The sequence below is a fragment of the Typha angustifolia genome, chromosome 1 (genome assembly GCF_048772165.1).
Source record: "Typha angustifolia cultivar Huaian chromosome 1, ASM4877216v1, whole genome shotgun sequence".
NCBI lineage: Eukaryota > Viridiplantae > Streptophyta > Magnoliopsida > Poales > Typhaceae > Typha > Typha angustifolia.
Genome location: NC_133239.1, coordinates 3884509 through 3906616, shown reverse-complemented (window position 1 = coordinate 3906616; position 22108 = coordinate 3884509). Strand labels below are relative to the sequence as shown.

The window sequence follows — 22108 nt, the reverse complement described above, 5'->3', positions numbered from 1 at the left end:
TGTAGAGTAAATATGAATTGCATGCGTTGTACAACGAGAAATGGGTATGCCCAAGATCATCTCATGAGATCGCTCTTACACCAACAGCCCAGATGTTGGCAGAAATTCATGGGCATAGCTTATATCCTGTATAGTTTTTCAGCTTGACATGGCCATAGAATCTACGGAAAGGTGCAACTATTTTTTATAAAAAAAAGAAGAAGAGATGGATTGTATTACTTAATCCACCGCTAATATCAACAGTAAAAAATTATACAAGTGTAATGGAAAAAGCTTCTTCCCGTGTAGTCTTCTAACCAGTGTGACACAACCTAGATGTAGTCATTTTGGTTGTCCTATTGATCGGCGAAAGCCATTTCTTGCGTTTGATCTTTATGCAATATCTGAACCACCTAAGCCAGGACTGGCGGCTGGCGGCTCATTATCGACAAGTGCGATTAAGTGCGGAAAGCGAGAACCTTCTCCATTTGGAGAGCCTTGCTTTGGAAGAGAGAGGCTTCCATTTTCGAGTTCCATTCATCCATGCAAGGCGCGTGGGATACGGTTCGCCTACCCGAGCAGTCCGGTGGTCTTGGCATCCAGGATATGAGATCCTTTAATATTTTCGTGTCGGTAAAATGATGGTGGAAATTGCTCCCCCCCCGCCCCCAGTAGCAATCGCGGTGGAAGGAGGTGGTGGTCCTAGAGTTAATACTATCGCAGGAGGACCCCTCTCAAGGACATCCCTCCGAGATGCTTAGTGATATGGTGTGGCGTTCTCAAGGAGGCAGCCCCCTTCACAGCGTCAGCGTGCACCTCCTCTGTGAGACAGCTGAGAAGATTGGATGCCGACCCAATCTAGAACACCTTCTTCACCTCATCTTTTGTGTTACCTTGGTCTTGGTGGACCGGGCAGCCAGCCTTTGGTGGAAGATTTCCCTTCCCTCCAGAATGAAGACCTTCCTTTAGCGGGCTTTTGCTCGACCGAGTGCGCATCAATGATATCTTGGCTCCGCAAAGGTTTCAACTGGCTGGTCGACTACCATCTTGCCATGGAGACCGTAGATATGCCATCTTGCCTGGAGACCGTAGATATGCAACTTCCCCTTTCCTCCCCTCTCTTTATAACCCCTCTCCCACCCTGTACAGCCTTTGATAAAAAAATGTCTATCTGGGCCTATAGCCCACTTTTCTCAAAAACTTTATCGATGCAGAATAAAGATTGAGATAATATTATTATGTTTTTCTGTCTGCCTTCATATAGAAACGTTACATATGATCAGGGAAGAACAACAATTCAAAGTTTTCATTTTGCAGCAGACGTTGAATTATTACAAGATCTACAATAGAGGAAAAGCCATGAAACTTTTTGCTCTGGATTTCCTCATTATTTGCAATGTAGTAGTTCAGTATATTTTCCTCCCCCATCGAGAGCTATCGTTGTTCATGTTATGCTGCATCATACTTAGGATAGCTGCTCCCATTATGGTTTGGAAGTTAGCCCCAGGTCTGTTCTATCTGGGATGTCCAGGCAACTGCATCCTGTGGCATGCCTTCTTTTTTTCCTTTTCCAAACTATATTCTTTCTTTCACTATAGTTGTTCGCAGCTCCTTGCTGTTCCATTCCAGGATAATGGTGTCCTTGTGAACTGGTTTGCAGGAGCTAGTTGTTTGAAGATCAAATCCGCACCTCTGAGGTCTACACCGACTAATTCTCACAGCACTGATGTATTGCCACTCCAAATGCTGTAAACAGTTGAACAATAAGCATCTACTATATAAATGTTGGATACCTCAATGTTAACTAAATTTACTCACACTTGGGCTGTCAAACCCTCCTTCACAGGCATCACACATATCCAACGCCACCTTTCGGAGCAGCGGTAACTGCAATTCAGATTAGTGCAGTTGCTGTCTGAGTATTGATATGTTCTAAAGGTTGGCAGGTGGTGGGTGGGGTGGGGTGGGGGTGGAGAAGAAAGGTGGATTACCTTTAAAGCAGAATGATATATGAAGTTCCTTCCAATGCCTCTTCCCTGCAGTTCAGTAGGGAACGGAAATTAAAACAAAAAACTAGCATTTGATCAAGATTGGGATTACATTGATAACTAGAAGATTATAATAAATAGAACTATGAAAGACAAGTACTTTCTTTTACTTGTATACAACGGTACAGTTTCAAATGCAATGGACAAAGTTGTCTAGCATCCAACCAACTATATCCAGTTTAATGCATTTTTTGCATTAATTTTCTAGAAAAACTCTTATATGGAAAAGAAGACATTTTTAATAAAATCACAAAATCATTCTCCTGCAATAGATCTGCAGTTGAGAAAGACAAAATAATGCACTGTCAGCACTTGCTAATGTACAAAGTCCTGATCATTTTTTTTTCTTTTGACTTTTCTTCAAAATTATTTATTTGCTTCCACACATCTTTTCTACTCTGACCAGTATTATATATACATATATGCAAAAGTAGCAACTAGACATTGCTTAGCATGCGAGGATATACTTACAACCGTAGTTTGAAAAATCAGCCAAAACAGATCGGTTTCATGAGCAATATGGTCTATTCTTTTTAAAAAAACTATGTTCAATGGCAGTAAACTTATCTAAATTTAATATTTTCCTACTCATTTTAGAATTTTCCTACTACGTTTTAGAATTTTGGATACCTCTCTTTGAATTCTATTTCTATGAATGACCAAAACCAAAAAAGCCGAAACTACAAAATGAAACTCCAGAATTGACTGAAACTCCAAAATGTTTTGTTTCTTTCTGACTGAAACTGAAACTTCGTATTATGCTTACAACAGTTTAAGAGCATACAGAATAAATATATGCACATGAAAGAAAAGTACAGATCATACATATTCCACATAATTCCACACACAAAAACTTAAATAGAATCACTTTTTTCCAAATGCTTGTATTTCACTACATAAATATTCTCGGTTCTTTGGAACCTTGTGATAATTTAGACGTGCTTGAAAAGTTGAAATATATTATCAAAATTGGTTATTAGGAGAGCTTTCCGCTAAAGCATCATAAGAGGCATTCAGTTAGCTCAGGAAATTGGCACTCAATTAACTTCTGGAAGTCTGTGAAGCAGCTCACTTTACATTGGATAAATTTTCAAAGGTAAGCCCTCTAATATATTTATATTCGTTTAGCATGTTTACACCTCAAATTATACCAAAAGCATTGTCCGATACTGCCATGTGGGTTCTGATTAAAATGACGTGGTTCTCAACTTCTCCACAAATGATTGTGCAGTTTAAGATTTTTGGTTTAGCTTTTATGCTTTTATCTGTAAGCTAGGAATTTATGTGGAATTATTCACGCACATAGTCTTTGTGTTTTAAACAATAAGCATAACTAGCAGACAATGACATAGATATAACAGAAAAGTACAAGCTAACTTTTGAGCACATGAGAAACACAGAATATAGCTTAAGAGTGAGCAGTACACTTTGAGCACTCACATTGTGGCGTAATAATAGATCTTCTAGACCTTTGCAGTTGAAAAGAGAAGAAACTCCATTAAGAGTAATTTTGCCACACTCCTGACAAATCAGATAAGCATATCATCTAAATGAATGAAGTATTAAAGTCTACAGGTAGATTAATAAGTTAACAAAGTAGGAACAGAATGAGATAAGTTAATTAATCAAATATACCAGCCAAACTTGGATTGTTTAATGACAGGACAGCAAGTTCTACTACATAGTTCCTGACAAATTGTACTATTCTAGTCTTCTAGAAACAAATGTCCCAGAAAAGAAAAAAAAGACTCATTCGACTCCATTAAATTACTAAAATAAAATTTGAACCACATAAGGTACGAGACCTGAAAGCAGCAAGTAAAATCTCTCCCAGCAGCAAACATATACAAATGAGTCTTTGAAGGAAAAACAAGCAACATTTAGTATAGCTTGGCGTTCTGATTAGCAAAATCGTAATCTTTCAGGTTGTTGAGTTGGAGTTTAGAATGAGAAGATAATGATACAATGAAAACTAGAACAAATTACAAAATTACACATTTAATTTAAGTACTTATAAGGCCTTGATCAACTCAAGCCAATTGAGATAGAATTAATGAATGATCTTTCCTTGATTTCTCATCACAATTGATAACTTCTATCGCCTGAATTCCAATCATTGTGGAATTTACCAACAACTTCAGAATTGCCAAAAAGGATGAAGATGCAAAGATTATCATGCAAGTTGAATAAACAGAATGAGACAAACATTCACAATCGTACTAACCTCCAAATGTATAGACGTCAAGCCTGGCCATCCAGATGAGATGATCTCTTGTGAATCTGCAAAAAAGGCCAAGAGAAGCACCTTTAGTATTTGGAATGTAAGTGGACACAAGGATTCAATTCAATTTGCTAAGAATGCTGCATCAGAATTTTGAGTGAACCTAACAGGAGTCAAGAAGTTTACACCCTGACAAAGAAAGTTCAATTAAATCTGAACAATTCTGTGTCAGAAGAGTTAAGTCGTCATTTGTCATCCATGGAGATACCCATTCTAGCCTTAATATCCTTAACATTGGCATGCTGGTCCGGAAGCTAAATGAAGTCCAGTCACCAAGACAACAATGTAGTCCAAGCACCCGCAAATATCTTAAGGATTCCAGAATATTTCTCATAACAGTGTCAGAAATCACCTGTTAATCAAAGCAACATAGTACAATTGACAGAAGTTCATCTCACAATATTAATCGATTTCAATTGTTGCAGAGATATGACCTGAAAAGTAAGAACCACAGACTCAATTAATGGGCAAATCATAGGAAGAGCATGCAGCACGTGGTGCCCCAGTGAAGCACCCAGGCCAATTGTTATTTCCTTCACTTTAGCAAAAGCAGGCACTAGTTCTTCCATTTGGACATAAGAAAATCCCCAGCCAAATGCAACATCTTCCAAGTTGCAACTTTTGCTTAACCCATGGAGGAAATTTTTGGACCTACCAACACTAATGAGTGTCACTTCATCACTTGTAATCTGATGCAAATTCTTACATCCAGTTGCTTTCAAACACCTCAAATCAGGATTTCTTCTGAGAAGAGAACTTAAAGCTAGAATAGAAACCTGAAAGTTCACAACAGGGCAACAAGTCAAAGGCCACCAAATTCGACCAATACCTCAATAGACATGTCTGTTTCCATGAATAAGAAAACAAAAATTTATTATCATAAAAGAACTATGCAGCAGTCACTTTTGTCTACAACATGAAATTTAGATGTGAAAATCATTGTAATGGAGATATCCACTGAATGATTGAATATTGGCCTGGCCCTGTCATAAATGGATTGTCTCAATCCTTAAAACAGAAAAACCTATAGACAGAACCCCTAAAGCTCTTAAAATGGTTTTCTATTCTGAGTTGAATGAATTGTAGTACAAATAAACCAGTATAGCTTTTTATGTGCTAAACATCAATTTATGGAATGATTCTCTATGTAACATAATGCCATACATATTTGTTTTACCAAGGATGGAATAAATCTTCCTTCCCACATTCTACAAAGTGATCCTATTGGCATTCATATTGGCAAAATAATCACGGCGAGTCTTTCCAGTTGCATATTGAAGAGCCTACTTAGCTGGTAAATAAGGCCCCTGTAGGTGGTTTGGCAAGGAAGCTCACCAATATTATAGCACAATCTCGTCCATCATGCAAAGAACCGGGCATGGGATTTCAGACTCCCAACTACCTTAAACAAATGGAAGTATCCCTACCATTTGACCTAGTTAATGTGAGGACCTCCTCTAAGTTATTACCAATAAGTTTCAATTTTAAATTCTTAATTGTTCTCTTTGAAGTTGTAATTGTATTATCTTCCATGAAGGAAAAGCATGACAATCAATCTTTGCATTCATAAGGTAGTTAAGATGTGTATGAAAGTCGGCTGTGTTAAGCAAATATGCAAAGTGTAGGTGGACACGATTCCTAACAAGGAATACTAAAACGGACCGATCATTTAGATCTATAATATCTATTAGCACTTGGATCATACCATGGTCTCAGAAACATCAAGGCTCTCTAGGGAAGAGCCAATAAAGTTACAGAGAGCATCATCCATAAGAAAGGTTTCCCTTAAGCTTAGAATCTTCACCATGCATATATGACTCAGGAGTTGCGACATAGAATTCCGGTCAATACCTGTGAAACATTAATAGGTTAAACAAGTAGATGGATGTCAGTGGATTAACCAGAATCACCACATCAAACTACCAAATACAGGCTATCCAAGATATTAAAACGTTTGCGAAGTTATTATTGGACTCTTGCTCTTGGCTGACTAGTTTTCTACCAAAGTCAGATTCTTAATAAAGGATCAGAAGACAATTCTTTTTAAGCCCAAAATACCTGATAATTTAGATTTAAACTTTAAACTTTTCAATGCTGGCAAAAAGCATGAAAGTGAAGTCAACTGACCTTTACAACCATCTAAATGAAGTTGCTGGAGCCTGGATGCCATCGAATGAAAATGTTTCTGATTGTCATGAACATCAGTGCCATCATGAAAGATATTATCAGCACAAAGCACCGAAATTGAATCTCTCCCAATAGTTGTATAAGATAAAACCATTGAATGGATACTCAAGCACTTGCTAAAAAATGTGGATATCCCAACATCTGTTAGTAGAGTACAACCTTTAATGTTTATGTAAGACAGAGAATCTGTCAAAGTGGAGATCTTCAACAAGTCCATATCTGACAACAAAAATGAAAGTATCACTTAAAATTTGCACTCAACTCTAGCACTTCTTTTTTGTTCTTTTTTTTTTTGTTCTTTTTGGGATTAAAACTCTATTACTTGTTTTGCGGAACAAAGTAGGAGATATTGAAACATATATAAAATTTCAGAATACTGATCCTCAAGAGACTGTTATTATGATCCATGAGATGATATGTTTGTGGAATAATAAATGGATGCATAAAAGTAATATACTAATATATGAATGATAAGAAGCCAGTAATGGAATCATGTCTTACCACTAATATCATTTCGGCCTTCCAATGTCAGCTTTGAAATGCTTGATAAAACTGGTTTCCCCAATGCAGGTTTTGCAATGTTAGACAATAAATAATTTCTTACAGTTATGTCATGCCTTCTGCTATCCGACAGTTGGGACTTTTCGGCAGTAGTAGAAATAACTGATACTTTTGTTTGTATTACAGAGCTGATGTCAATGGTCAAATCAATTTCATTGACAAGTGGACATCTTTCTAGCAAGTAACATAAATCTCCCATCCTGAATTGCAAACAGTGAGAAGCTTTTAGCATCCTCAATGATGGAAATGCCAATCGTAACCATTCAACAGCTGCACCAAAATGCACCTTTGGACACCTTGAAATGTCCACCTCGTGTACAACCTCAAATGACAAAAATTTCACTGGTTTCTCTATTACTTTATAAAAATCAACACTCCGATAATTAAGTTGATCAAAAGCAAGGATCATCTTTTCTTTGAGAGTCACATCCAGATCAATTGGAAGCACCGCCATAAAAAGAAGTGCAATTGTCATATGGACACAACCCGAAAGCACTATTTTCTGGATAACAGAAAATTTGTCAAAAATATATACATTAACTCAAAAAGTTTTTCATAGAATTAGCAACTAAAAAGTATGGACCATATCTAAAAGAAACAGAAGTACCAAATGGAAGACTCAGTTTTTTGTCAAGTAAATGACTTCAGGTATGTTGATATAAATCTGTTCCGAATGTGGTCAGATAAAGAAATCATAGTATATAAGATAACTTAATGTAATAGAGTCAAACTGTACAATAGGAGAAAGTATGTCAGGAGTGAGTCTTCACTTCGTCTTCAAAACAGGAGGATGTCAGATTACTAAGACAAGGCAATCTGAAGAGCTACTGTGCACTATAATGAATAACATCAATAATGGCAATATTTAGGATATATTTTTTTCAGGAAAATAGAAGATTCATTTTCTAGCAGAAACTGATCAACACATTGTATTGTTGTGCATTATTATAAAGCAAATAACAATAGGCCAGTGAACTTATAGCTACACGCAAACAAGGTTCTATCAGTTCTATTTCACAGTAATTTATGGAAGAGTTGTGTTGCAGGAGAAACAGCGTAAGCATGCATTCTGTACACCTTCACATGGCCCTGGTTCAAATTTGCAAACAAATGGTTTCTTCACCGGACTAATGTAGTTGAAACCATTATTGTTTATTATACTTTTTGTCTTAAAACTGTTCACAAATCACATGATGGCAAGTCAAAATCTTGAATATGACCAAAGAACCAATATCAAGCTCTTGTAAGACCACAACTGGTAAAGTATTATGTGTTTGTGTGGAGATTCTATCAAGTAGTAAAAGCTCACAGTTTGTGCTATTGGTTCAAGGTCTAAGAGGTAATCTATACCTCCAACATAGAATAAGTGTTTGAGCTTTCCAGTTTCCACAGAATGCCAAGAGTCAAGGCAGTAAAATTTAACATATTATTTTTCCTCAATGACAACATCAAACTTGTTTTAATCATCCAAAACATCATCTTTGCCCATTAGAATGGACATTGAAGATAAATTCATAGCAACATTAATTAGAAAGAAGTGCATAAGTACCTCAGAATATTCTGTTATGCGAATTCTCAGACTATCCAATTTGTCTTCACTAATGGTATCCCGTAGAGTTGAAGAAAAATCTGTTTGCAGAGCAAGAATTGCACTAACAATCTCATTTCCAAACTGAGAGAAGCATCTTCTTAGTCCTTCAAGCACAAATATTTGTCTGTGATTATAAAGTGACTATAGATGATTGAAATTTGAATTGCCAGAATCATCACATTTAACCTTTTCAAGAAACTAGCTTAAAAATAACATTTATACCTGCAGCAAACCCCAAAGGCAAAAGGCAGACCTTTACCTGGACAACAGGAAAATAATTGATCCTTCAAACTGAATAACACAATTATGGTCAAAAGAAGCAAGGACAACCTTAAAATTCAGTTTGACAGGATATAGGCATAGTAGTGACAAAAAATGATAGATTATTTATCTTAGTAAGACCATTTTATCATACAGTAAGATCACATGAAGAGGTGCCAGTAAATAGTAATAAAAACAAAATTTAATGGAGAAACTTTTCTTAATGAGTTTGATTTCAAAAGGAAAGTCCAGTTCATGCAGATTCAGTAATAAAGTTTATTATGTACCTTCTTAAGAATGTCAAAATGGTCATTTTCACAGTACGTTGCCGCACATTCTGAAGACTTTGTGTTGTCAGAAATCCAATGTAGAAGCGCTTCACATATTTGTTTCTCACTATGTACAATCAACAAAATAAAGTAATAAACATACTGACAACATTAAATAAATGAATACCAGAGGAAAGCAAGACACGAACCTATCCACTGTCAACTGAGGGTGTTCCATGCAGGAATACAGCAAATCATATGGAACTTTAGTAAATGAGCTGCATGACACCACCCAAACCTGCGCATTCCATACGTTTAAGCTAACTTCTTGTTTGCTAATTATAAACTACCGACCGTCCTAAAGGGACGCTATTTTAAAAGATCTAAATTGTCTCATATCATGATGTAGTTACATGTCAGAGTCTTTTTTGTTCAAGAATAAGTTCGGTGGGACTAGAATAGGTATCCTATGACCATTTAAAAATAAAGCTGTTAGGATTGATAGTGCAATAAGTGATAACACCATTTGGTCAATTTGGGATAAGTGTCAAACATAAAAAATTACCTACATGATTTCTTATTTGGCCGATTTGGTTGAATTAGAAATGTTGGTCTGAAGGAATATGCATTGTTCTACAAAAGGTTCAAAAAGTTAAATGCAGATAAGCTTCCAGTTCCATTCCCAAACAAGAAGGCAAATTGTATGTCCAGCAATCCAGAAAACATTAAGAAATAACTACCTTCATGACACAGAAGAAATATGAGTCTCTGTTAGGCAAGAAAAAAGAATACAATGCTCCCTAAATTATTAGAATACACCAACTGCTACCATAGAAGAGGATGCTTCCAACCACTCACGCACTCAAACTCTCGATATTGGAAATGACTAATGAAGCACATTTTCCATTGTATCCTCTTATTGCAAGAAGGGAACAGAATAACTTTGACATAGTGCAAGCAATGACATATTTATAACTCAAAAGTTTGTACCTACAAAGTTCCGTGCAAGATAGTCTTTGCATAAGTCTTGAACAAAAGCAACCCCTGCAATCATATCTCATTTCAAGAATCATTATGGAACCTCAATGTAGCTGCTCAACAAAGATTAATCATAACAGACTGTTATGAGGTCCATGATGTGAAGACATGAGAATCAATCTTAAATCTCACCTTGCTCCAAAGCAAAGTTCCAGAAGTCAATTATGGTGTCCAGTGACAACTGTTGACAAGAAAGATTTCTCTCTGAGCTGATTTTAATGAACCAACTTTCACACACCAACAAAAGGCCCTCCACACCAAAAAACAGTGCACCCTGAAAAGTAATCAATACATCATACTTTTAAAGTGCCTTAAAAACCAAGACTGTGAAAAGAAGATCACAATTTGGAGCAAATTGACTGTATGAATTAAACAGGAATATTTAGCAGAAAAGAACATCCAAAAATGCAATAAAAGCCTTATTAAAATGTTCACCTCCAAGAGCAAGAGGAAGTTTTCAGGTCTAACTTTTAGCGAACAGCCAAATATAAACTGCAGGACATTTACAATAGCTTCTAGGTTCCACTGGATCAACACATGGTTAAGACTTGATTCACTGCAGAGGAAGGATATCAAATGAAATAATCATATCATTATGTAGGATAAATAAAGAGAAATGGTTTTTTTTTCAGGTTTTTTGCAGTATATCCTTCTAGAATCCTTATTTACATGTATAACCTGAAAAGGCTTTTTCTCTGCTTTTTTTTTTCTGTGCGGATACCCCACAAAACCAATCAACAGTTAAAAAAATATGAACTATTTACAAATTTAAAAGAAAAAGTATTATATGAAATTTGTTTACATATATACCTCTCTGCTGATGGTATTTTTCTTCTTCCAGTAACAGAGTTTAATTCATTTTATAATTGACAAATTCGTAACCAAACAAAGTTTTTAATGATGTATTGCTCTAGTTTGTCATGTATGAGCTATGGCACAATGTTCGATGAAGATGAATATAAAAAGAAGCTAATTCTATCCAATTATTCAACAGGATGAATAGTGCCAATGAGCAATGTGTTTGAGTGAATGAACTGTGCTTCGAACGAGTGAACAGTGTGTTCGAACAAACTTTGAATGTTTGAAGTACGTTCAAATGCCCAAGGGTTCCATGCCAATATCAATTAATTCTTGACATATTTAGGATGAATTGCTTCTCTTTTTGGATTGATAAAAGGGAAGGGACATTTGAGGGTTGAGTGACGACTCCCGAAGATAAGATACAAGGCACTTTGGTGAAGATTGAGAGTTGAAGAATGGAAGTGTAACTTCTTCGTTTTGGATCGTGGTAGAGTCTACTACTTTGGACTTTGAAGACTATGTTTGCTACTACCTTAAGGATCATATAGGCAGGTTTTTAACCTCGAGGGTCAAGATATTGGATACCAAGTACAGAAAGTGGTGCATTAACAGAGAATCAAGCAAATCACCTCAGAGAAGATTGTGAGTAACAATGAAAATTTTACAATCGTTAATTATCATAATACTTGGTTTGATTCCAAAAGAAGGGATCTATAGTTTTTTACCCATATTGATAAGGGTTTTTCCATGTTAAAATTTCTTGTATTTGCTTATTGCTTTTGCATATCATATTTGAATTTTACTTAACAGTTTTAATTCGGAAAACATCTTCTAGATGGTTTATAAAATTTCAGCATCCATAAAAGACCAAGGGTTATGAGGGATATACACGCAAATACAAAATCTAGAAGGACATATATGCAAATAGGCGACTTCGAGGGCTTTACATTATAAAAAAACATTGAATTTGCTCCGAAATTACATGGCATTGATCTGAAACTTTATGTGCAAAGAATTAGATAATACCTGAAACTTCCGCAGAGAAGAGCACGGAAGTATGAAGAGCACTGGATGAGCCTGAGCAATGAAAGGACCTCAATTGAGATAATAGAAATATCGAACAATTTATATATATATATATATATATATATAGATATATCAAAGCTTGCCTGCTTCGGTTAGCTCGAACTGTGATTGAGGAAGACCGAAGGATTAGAGGGAGATTCCAGCGTTCGATCTCTGAGGTGGAAAGCAAGATCTCTTCCTTTGGGAGTTCGTCGTGGAGAAAAGTCGGATTGGTTAGCTCGAGAACGATCGTCTCCTCATCGTCGATGGAGGAAATGGAAGTGGAAGCCATGGCGGCTTGCTCCAGACTAGTCCAATAGTCCGTCCCTCCTCCATATTTGGAGAAAGAAACTGGATGCGGATTTGGTTTTGAGACTTTCCGTACCCGACCCGTTTTGCATCCTCGGGATTCGGAACTCGAGAAGTATTAGAAACTCAGAACTAATCTGAATAAGCTTGATCGAGTCGAATGCCAAGCCGGGCTCGAGTGGCTTGGTTATATTTTGGCGGTGCTGCTATTTTATATATCCAACGGCGAAATTCTCGCTGTTCGCCTTCTCAAGATGCCGCCCAAAGAGAGGATAGCCTACTTCTACGACGGTAACTCTCCTTCCTCCTCCACCTCAAAGGTTTCTTTCTTCTTTCCCCTTCGTTTGGGTACAAATCAAACCCTAATCGCTTCATCTGCTCGGAGGCATCCAGCGCTGGTGGTGTTATTTTTAACGTTTTTGTTTTGTTAAATTGGAAGCTGGAGTCGGGATTAATAAAGATCGATGGGCCTCCTCTTTCTTCTTTAACGTTTTAATCTTTTTGAGATATTTTCGAAGATTAAGAGGTTTCAGCTAAGTCGAATTTCAGATAGTACAAACCAAAAGAAAGAAAAACCTAAAGATAGCTTCATGGTGATGTACTGATAGCTGCAAATATCTTGATTTCTGTAAAACTGAAAGTTTGTCATTGAAGCATGACAAACAAGCCATAGCCCTCGTTTCATTGAGACTTAAAAAGAGAATTAATCTCGAATGAGATTAATCCACAAGTCTGTCAGACCCCACTATCAGGAATCCAACTAACAGCTAAACAACCACCAGTTATAGCACCAACAAAATAGTAACACTAGAACAACTACAAAGACATCCACAAACAATCACAAACACAGATTGGTGATACTACAACACCATAACAAAAAAAAGATAACCACATAGAAAGAAAAGCAATTTAATCCCGTTGCTTCCATCTTCAGTCTAAATCTTCTGGGTTCACTGCCGCATCTCCATGCATTACTAAAATTGTCACTGAAGCATATGAGAAATACTAGAGGAAGACGACAAATCTGAGTATGTCTGTTGTTGCTTTTGCCAGTTAAATAAAATAAAGCCTTATCAGAACGTTTGTGTAGATTAAAAATTTCATATATGTAGTAGTGCTACCTAATCGATTCTATATGCATTACTAAATGTGAACCAGAATGGTATTTGGTGATAGTTCAGATTATATTGTCCTGGAATGTTCCTTTTGACCTATATAATATTTTGGTGTCATGCCTATACATCATGGCTAGGTAATTTATAGATTTGTGTGTATAATTAGTCATTTTTTATGATCTTGCAGTGTAATTCTTAAATTGAAGTTAATTTCAAAATTTTCATATTTGTTCATTTAGCTGGAACTTTTAAGGTGGTCGTTTGCAGGTCTCAAGAAAATTGTTTTTTCATTTATTAAAGTTCCTTTCCAGATTATTCAATTATAGATTAATTATTTCCTTTCTGATAAATGTTACAGGAGATGTGGGTAATGTTTACTTCGGGCCAAATCACCCAATGAAACCACATCGTCTTTGTATGACTCATAATCTCGTGCTTTCATATGGACTTCATAACAAGATGGAGATATATGTTAGTCTTAGGTTTTTCTTCTTCTTTCTCTATATATCATGACCTTGTATTTTTTTAAATTTATGGCTTGTTTTTATAGATCTTGCATGCCTGTGCAGCGACCCCACAAGGCATATCCAGTTGAACTCGCCCAGTTCCATTCAGCAGATTATGTGGAATTTTTGCATCGGATATCTCCTAACACACAACATCTGTTTGGAAGTGAATTAACTAGATGTATGGTCCATTATATGTTTATATATAGATATAAATATATTTTGTTTTGTACTTTTGATTCACAAATTTTCTTGTCATTCTTGTACTTCTTTATACCTGGCAATGTTCTTCTCTTGTCCTCCAGATAATCTTGGAGAAGACTGCCCTGTCTTTGATAATCTGTTCGAGTTCTGTCAAATTTATGCTGGTGGAACAATAGGTAACATTTACTAGATGGGATTGCTATCTAGTTGCATTAAATTTGTCTAAATCATATTTAGTGTTGTAGATGCTGCAAGAAGATTGAATCATCAACTCTGTGATATTGCTATAAACTGGGCTGGTGGTTTACACCACGCAAAGAAGTCTGAGGCATCTGGATTTTGCTATATCAATGACTTGGTCTTAGGAATCCTAGAGCTTCTCAAGTACCATGCCAGAGTTCTCTATATCGATATAGATGTTCATCATGGAGATGGGGTCGAAGAAGCTTTTTATTTCACAGACAGGTTTGATCTTTGATGTTGATTCGAACTTCATCTATAGATGTTTGAAATCTATGCAACTCCTGTTTGAAGCAATCCACTCATGTTCATTTTCTTAAGAAATGCAGGATGCTTTGATGTATCCTGATAGATGATCCTGAAATTGAAGATTAGTGTTTCTGTTAAACAGGGTGATGACTGTAAGTTTCCACAAGTTTGGCGATATGTTCTTTCCTGGAACAGGCGATGTTAAGGTGACTCCTTTTTTTTCCTTTTGAGTATTGACAGTGTTACTTCTATAAACTGAGGCTGCTTTTGAGCCTAAAGTACGCATTTCTGTTTTTTGTAGTTTGTACGACTTCCCTCGCCAGTCTTTTTGTCTAATCTAACAATAAGTAGATTTGGATCTCTTATCCATTTCGTGTTACTTGTTTTCTTGAGAAAATCGATGACTTCATCGTATTGGTTTTCTAATGTTATTTCCTTTAGATGATTTCCTGCTATAGAACAATAACCATCATTATTGCTCAGACATCTTTTAAATTCATGTAATTTCTCTTGCCATCTTTGACAATACGACTATGTTTTGATGGAAATTGGAATCATAATGCAATGTGAAATTAGGCAACCAAATTATGACTTTGTAAACCCGGGCAAGTAGTCTGATGTGGCTGCCGATCCACATCTCAATTACCTCCTGCCATAATTGTGATATTTTATGATTATTTAAGGAAGCAAAAGATGTCAACAGCACAGACAACCTACCTAGCTGGTTTGAGCTTCTTGCAACTGCAATCTTTGTGTCAACCTCCACCTTGAGCCTTCTTTTTAAGAAAAAACATAGTAGTAAGGCATATAATATCCCCTGGTAGGCCATCAGTAGCTCAATATCACAGATATGATTGTTTACTTCATGGCGCATACCCAAGAAGACCACAATCACCTCTAGTTCCAAAACAGATTTCATTTCTTCAACACATGTTGGATAATTTGGCAGTCTGTTGGTTCCATAGTCATGGGAGATTCACTAACCAGTAATTATGCTATGGCAATTCTTAACACCGGTTGTTTTAGGTCTAAAGGAATCAGGTAGGCAGGTGTGTAAAGTTAATTGTGGTGTGATTCGAGATAAAAAGTCTTTGACATGTTTATGAGCACAGGTTTTGTTTGGTCACGAAGATTAGGACAATGGTTTGACATGTACATGAATGCATTGCACTTAGCATTTGGAGGAGTACTAATCCAATAAAAGCACCGCTTACCTGTGAATCATAAGTTAAACTGCATGTTCTTGTGCAGTAAGAAACTTCCAAGCAGTGGAGCTAAAGAAGTTGGTTTGTCAGCTTGCTTATGTTTGATGAATAGGGTGTCTGTTTGATGGTTCTAAACTTTCAATATTGCAGGGCTTCTCATCCAATTTACTTTATTTTGTTATTGTACCCAAGACCACCTTCTCTCCCTTCTTTTACCTCCATTATTTTCATCAACTGATACAATTGGTTGTAATTTGAAGGACATTGGTGAAAGAGAAGGAAAGTATTATGCTGTTAATGTACCACTCAAAGATGGAATAGATGATGCTAGCTTTACTCGACTTTTCAAAACAGTAAGTCATCCTGCCGTATTATGCAATAAGTTTTCTTCAATGCTGTCTAGTCTTCATTTGTATGTCATGTTGATAACTGATTATACTGTAAGTTTCCTCACAGCATGTTAATTATGTAGATCATTGCCAAGGTTGTTGAAACATATCTACCAGGTGTTATTGTTCTTCAATGTGGAGCTGATTCTTTGGCTGGAGACCGCCTAGGATGTTTCAATCTCTCCATCGAAGGTACTGATTTTCTTAAGATTGGATATTTCTCTTCTTTTTTCAAAAATCTGAAGAGTTTGTTATGGATAATATAATATGCTCGAATGTTCTTTTAAAATCCAGCTTGCACACGCCACATAGATATTCAATCAAATGTAAAAATTGTTGTTGTTTTACAGTTTTAATTTATTGTTTAGTTCCTTTAGAAATATCCTTCCATGATTTTTTTTTCCTTGCATTCTAATATTTCCCTTTTGCTTATTTGACTATAGCATTTTGTGATCCTTATAACTTTACAAAAAGAGAGGAGAGGATGAAATCAACTTGAAAATCTTTTTTGCCATATAACTAGCAAATGGTTGCTTTATGAATCGAGTTGCATAGAGGAGAGTTCTCAGAGCTGAATCTAAGTAACTGAGGCTAAAGGATTTTTTGTTGTCGTTGGAACAATTGTTTTGTTTCATCTTTTGTATATCTTTTACTAATTCTTATACATGCTCCATTGCCTGTTGGATGTTTGGTCATGACTCTTATTGCTATCTTGTTGGCAGGGCACTCTGAATGTGTGAAATTTGTGAAGAAATTTAATTTGCCTCTACTGGTAAATTTGGAAAATACGTTCTTGTTCTTAACATACTTTGACATTTGAGGATCAAATGTGGTCTTCTTGTAGGTAACTGGAGGTGGAGGATACACAAAGGAAAATGTAGCTCGCTGCTGGACTGTTGAAACTGGCGTTCTATTAGACACAGAGCTCCCAAATCGTATGTCACTGTGTGTTGAGTCTCATATTAAGTCTTGCATCTAACCTCTTAATTTTGCTACCCATGCTTTCTATATTGATAGTCAAAGTCAAACGACATATTTTATGGTAGAGTGCTTTTGCACAAGAAGAGTAGATCAGGGAATCCTCATTGGGTCAGTAGGTTTGTCCTGTCTAACAAAGTAGAGGAATAATAGCAAGCAGATAGGTTTTACAGAAGTCAAGAGCTGTAGGGCTTTGTTTGGTTTGAGGCCAAGCCTTGAACTTGACTAGTTACTCTTATTTCTTAGTTTTAAATTTTTTTTTTTAAGAGTAAATTTGATTAGATATGAAAAATGTAAAAAATATTTAGATACCGAACCAATTTACCCTCTAAACTCAAAGCAAACAAGACCTTGATATCTTGTATTTTAAAGAAAGTGGCATTGAGCATCAAGTCAGTCCCTCATTGATGAGATTGACATGATACGATAATATAGCCTGCTTTTCTAGTGACCGGAGAATCCTAAGACTAGAATTCAATGATTTTGATTATATTGGAAGTATAATTATGATAAGTTCCACAACTAATTGCAAATCCTTTGACTTATGAGGTCAGAATGCAGCATCTTTTTCTTCTTTCTGAAGCTATAATTTGATGCAATTGAAATACAAAGATGTTAAAAAGGTAGGTACAACAGATAAATTTGCTAAATATCTAATTATATATAAGATTAAAAATAAGACACCCTCATATTCTTAATATATTTCTCATGTTGGCTTGATGATTCTTAACAAATATGTGTTTAATATTCAAGTGACGTAAGTTCAGGAATACATGTCAAGTTATCAACAACAATTTTCTGTCAAAGCCATTCAAGGATTAGTCTCTGAGATTCAATGTTTGTTTACCCTATTTAGTATGTTCAAAAGTCCATTTAGGCTACTGGATCCCCTTTTCCTTATTTGGTTCCTTTCGTGGATTTTGAGGTCCTCTAAGGTGCAGACTACTCTTAAAAGAAGAAAGACATAATGATAGTAGAGTATAGGTTATCGATGTGATTCTATTATCAACATAGTAAGGTTTAAATGAATGATTTGGTCTTCAATCGATTAAATTATTTAACTCTTGTGTGCTTTGTATGTACGCATATAATCACATGGGTATATGCTCTCTAAAGGTACATCCAGATGTGAGGATTCTGGGAAAGTTGGCAGCTAGGTTCCAGATATTGTTTTTTCCCTGGGAAGCCACCATCTCTGGAAAATCTTTATCTTGTAGGCGTGAAAATTAGTCATCCGCACTTTTGATGGGCTATTAGCCAAACCATGCTTGTACTCATAGGCTCATAGCTAGTCCTGCACTCGTGCTCTTATTATATCCTTTTCCTCTGTTTCCCCTATTGTCTAGACTCTTTAATTTGGGAACTTGCTGCAGTGTATCTAATGATTCTGATCTCCTATTTTGTTTAAACATAAAATACCATAGATATTTGTTCTAGTCATCGTGCTAAATTTTTTTAACAGATGGGTATTTAGCTAATTATCTACATTGAATGATGCCTGTTGCCTTGAACAGATCATGATCTGGTTTGGAATGCCTTTATGTGTCTTTCCTTCATGGGCTTCCTTTCAGAATGACTGATCTGGTACACCTAATATGTTGTTAGTTGTTCCCAAGTCTGGATAGAAGGGTAAATCTTGAAAGAACATACTGGTTGTCAAAAGAACAAAAAAAGGAATTTATCTGGATACAAAGTTATCAATCAAGATGATAAAAGAGTCAAAAGAATCAGTATGGTGGCTGTCCATCTTATTTGCAGATTTAAGCAGAATAGGCATGCACAAGATTTTATGACTGTATATAAGCATTTAGGATTACTGACCTACTTGTTTGGATTTTACCCAACCATGGAAAAATAATTCTAATGCAGGCTTTTAAATGTTGTTACTTGCAGAAATTCCAGACAATGAATATATAAAATATTTTGCCCCAGATTGTAATTTGAAGATCAAGAATGGCAATATGGTAAGCAGATTTTTATAGTAAGCTTTCTGATCCAGTACTGATTTTCTAGTGTCATAAAAATATTGCACATCCGTATTATATCTCTTTTCCAAGATAATTATGAACGTTGTTGCTTATCATGATACAAGTATTGTTTAGTTGGATGCCAGTCATTTTTATTTGAATTTTCAACTCCACATATCAAGTCATCTTGTCAACCTCCAACTTAGCAAATCTTTGACCATTTCTCAAGTAGAGCTTCCTTCATTAAGATATCTTAAGATGTTGACATCTTGTAACTGCTGTTTATTTTGTTGGAGCAGGAGAACTTGAATAGCAAGTCATATCTTAGCACAATCAAGATGCAAGTTCTGGAAAGCCTGCGGTGCATACAGCATGCTCCCGGAGTTCAGATGCAAGAGGTGAGTATTTAGCAACTGATCTTTTAGTTATTTTTCCTCTCCTGTGCTAGTTTTCCTTTTTATTCTTTTCTAGCATTTTCATGCAAGAGGCGAAGTATGTATCAGCATTTTCAGAAGTCCAAAGGCACTGCTAACCTGAATGACATAGTTCCTCCTTTTTATGCCGCTTTAATCCTACTCACATTATAGTAGTTTTTCTTCTCCTTTTCTTTGTACAGTCTCTTCAAAGTCGATAGTATTGTTGATTGGTCTATGTTGTTTTTTTCTCTCATGTCTCTGTGAAGGCATCAGAAATTCAGAACATGCCCTCTCTATGATAATCTGCAATGGAACTTGATTCCTTTTATCTTTTACTAAAAATTGCATTCCCTAGTGCAGAAGGCAATGGCTACACAGGATCTGGGAAAAGGGGATCTATGTAGCCTTATACATTTATGATGAGGTTGTTTCCAAGAGAGTGGCTAAGCGGAGAATTACCACCTGATAATGGGATTTGGATTTTCTGTAATTCTTTTTTATTGTTAGTATCTAGGGATGTCGGATGTCGTTAGGATCTAATTATTTTTTACATAGGAGAGATCCAGTACCTTAGATGGTCATCACATGTGAGAAGGGTGAAAACACTTTTAGATGCCTGTGAGAGACTTTCTGTTTAGCAGTATCACAAGAATGTGTTTGAAGGAAATTTACAGGTCAGATTTAGTTCAATGTGTACAAGGGAAATAGACATTAATAGATGTTTGCCACACACATACCTCTAGAGAAAGGAAAAAGGAAAAACTGAAAAAAGTTTTGCTTGAGACAAAGCGTTAAATCAACTCAAGAAAAATGCAGACAGATTTATCTGAATTGAGTATCTTTATCCTTAAACTGTATTTCTCGATTTTCTCCACAAAATTCATTCCCTTATATAACTGTCTGTTACTGCATCTCCTAGTGCTCAATGATTGCTCTCTTAGTTAATAGTAATTCCACCATGGGGCTCTGTATTTACCTGTACAACTCCAAACTGAATTAATTTGAGATACAGTAGGACTCAATTTCGGGGTCTAAAGGAAGATCAAAATGTAATGGACAAGAAATCTTATGGTTTTTGCAGGTTCCGCCAGATTTCTATATCCCAGACTTTGATGAAGATGAGCAGAATCCTGATGAACGTATTGATCGTAAGTGGAGTACATTTAGAATATCTTTCTCTTTGAGGAGCATTATTTCTTTATTCTATTTTGTTTCTGCATGAGATGTTCAAACCCTGAGCTCTTAATCTCTCTGGGGAAGCTGACATGAGAACACAAAAGGAAAAAAATCTGAATGATCTCACTGGGAAAGCGACATCTTAGATGTTTGTCTTTATATGAACTACTGCTTTTCTCATCTTCCATTCTTAATTGGAATATGCATATTATGTCTATAGTCAATTTGAACATTGTTTATCATTTGATATGTACCATATCACCCACAAACTAAATTCCTAAGCTTTAAATTTTTGTTCCAGAATTTGTGTTTTACCTTTTTGAATTTTTCTCATAAATGTTAACCTTTTGGAGTTGACCTTGGAGTATTTCTCATTGAAGCTAACGAACTTGCATCATCATTATCCTGACTTCCAAAGTTTCCTTGAACATGTACTCAGAGCATATGCAAGACAAGCAAATTCAGCGAGATGATGAGTATTATGAAGGGGACAATGACAATGATCACAACATGGAGGATGACCTGTAAATTTTTCATCATTTTTGTAGTGTTCCGCTAAACACATGTTATTTTGATTTCTATTTTTCTTGTAGGCCAAGAATTAGTTTCTTGTAGGGAAGGGTTGTGTACCAATTTGTTACTTTGGGTGCTTCATAGTATCCTTGTAGGCCAAGAATTAGTTTCTTGTAGGGAAGGGTTGTGTACCAATTTGTTACTTTGGGTGCTTCATAGTATCCTTGAGTCCTTGACTGAATTACTTAAAGGAGTAGTGCAATTGCTTTTCTCTGTCATTTTCTTCTATCAAGTGTATCAATGCGAATTAGTAATGTAAATCAACTTTTAGTGCGCGTTGTTTTTATTTCCATTGGTTGAGTGGTACAGACAATCTAATTGTTATCTGGAGTGCACCAGATCCCTCATCAGAGATGAGGTATTGACACCCATATTAATAGATAATACCCTGGGCATGCATCCTAAGAAGTTGTTCTTAAATAATCAGTCTGAAAACAGCCTTGGGAGTGTGTTTATTTCATTATCTTTTAAACATCCTAGTAAATTTGCAGTACTGATCTGCTTGTAATTTTCTTTATCATTTTAGGAAAAATAGAAACTCTATGCCTTCCGATATCCAAAGCAGCATCTGAAGAGCAACTTGGATTAGTTTCTCTGTGATTATTGACAATTATCCTCGTCTTCTGATAAATTGGCGACTGGTTTAATTTTCTTACCACCGGTTTAATTTTCTTACCACCAGCATCTGAAGTATGCCTGA

At 35.9% G+C, this 22108-nt stretch overlaps 2 protein-coding genes across 5 annotated transcripts; one reads left to right on the top strand and one right to left on the bottom strand.

Annotated features, from left to right (window-relative positions):
- Positions 1-276: 276 nt before the first annotated feature.
- Positions 277-12373, bottom strand: LOC140758721 (BTB/POZ domain-containing protein FBL11). 2 transcript variants are annotated; one of them, XM_073095023.1, is made up of 19 exons: positions 12186-12373; positions 12043-12093; positions 10651-10771; positions 10348-10489; positions 10172-10221; positions 9387-9475; positions 9196-9304; positions 8870-8906; positions 8606-8751; positions 6997-7558; positions 6436-6714; positions 6014-6159; positions 4743-5084; positions 4417-4660; positions 4252-4307; positions 3468-3548; positions 1971-2015; positions 1798-1866; positions 277-1725 (listed from the first exon to the last, which is right to left on the bottom strand). In XM_073095023.1, exons 1-19 carry the CDS (start codon positions 12371-12373, stop codon positions 1555-1557), a joined length of 2928 nt encoding a protein of 975 aa, XP_072951124.1. In that variant the 3' UTR covers positions 277-1554. The 2 variants fall into 2 exon arrangements, 1 of the variants encoding a protein (XP_072951124.1); XR_012104156.1 differs by lacking the exons at positions 277-1725; positions 1798-1866; positions 1971-2015 and having other exon boundaries at positions 3467-3548; positions 4412-4660.
- Positions 12374-12514: 141 nt separating this feature from the next.
- Positions 12515-21681, top strand: LOC140759408 (histone deacetylase 9). Of its 3 annotated transcripts, none has more exons than XM_073096004.1 (14): positions 12515-12681; positions 13864-13976; positions 14075-14192; positions 14317-14391; positions 14461-14680; positions 14847-14910; positions 16170-16262; positions 16382-16490; positions 17021-17070; positions 17143-17233; positions 19170-19240; positions 19543-19641; positions 20741-20807; positions 21275-21681. In XM_073096004.1, the coding sequence occupies exons 1-14, from the start codon at positions 12645-12647 to the stop codon at positions 21361-21363; spliced, it is 1296 nt and encodes a 431-aa protein (XP_072952105.1). In that variant the 5' UTR covers positions 12515-12644; the 3' UTR covers positions 21364-21681. The 3 variants fall into 3 exon arrangements, with proteins under 3 accessions (XP_072952105.1, XP_072952181.1, XP_072952258.1); XM_073096080.1 differs by having other exon boundaries at positions 12597-12681; positions 14056-14192; XM_073096157.1 differs by having other exon boundaries at positions 12598-12681; positions 13864-13920; positions 14056-14192.
- Positions 21682-22108: the final 427 nt, after the last annotated feature.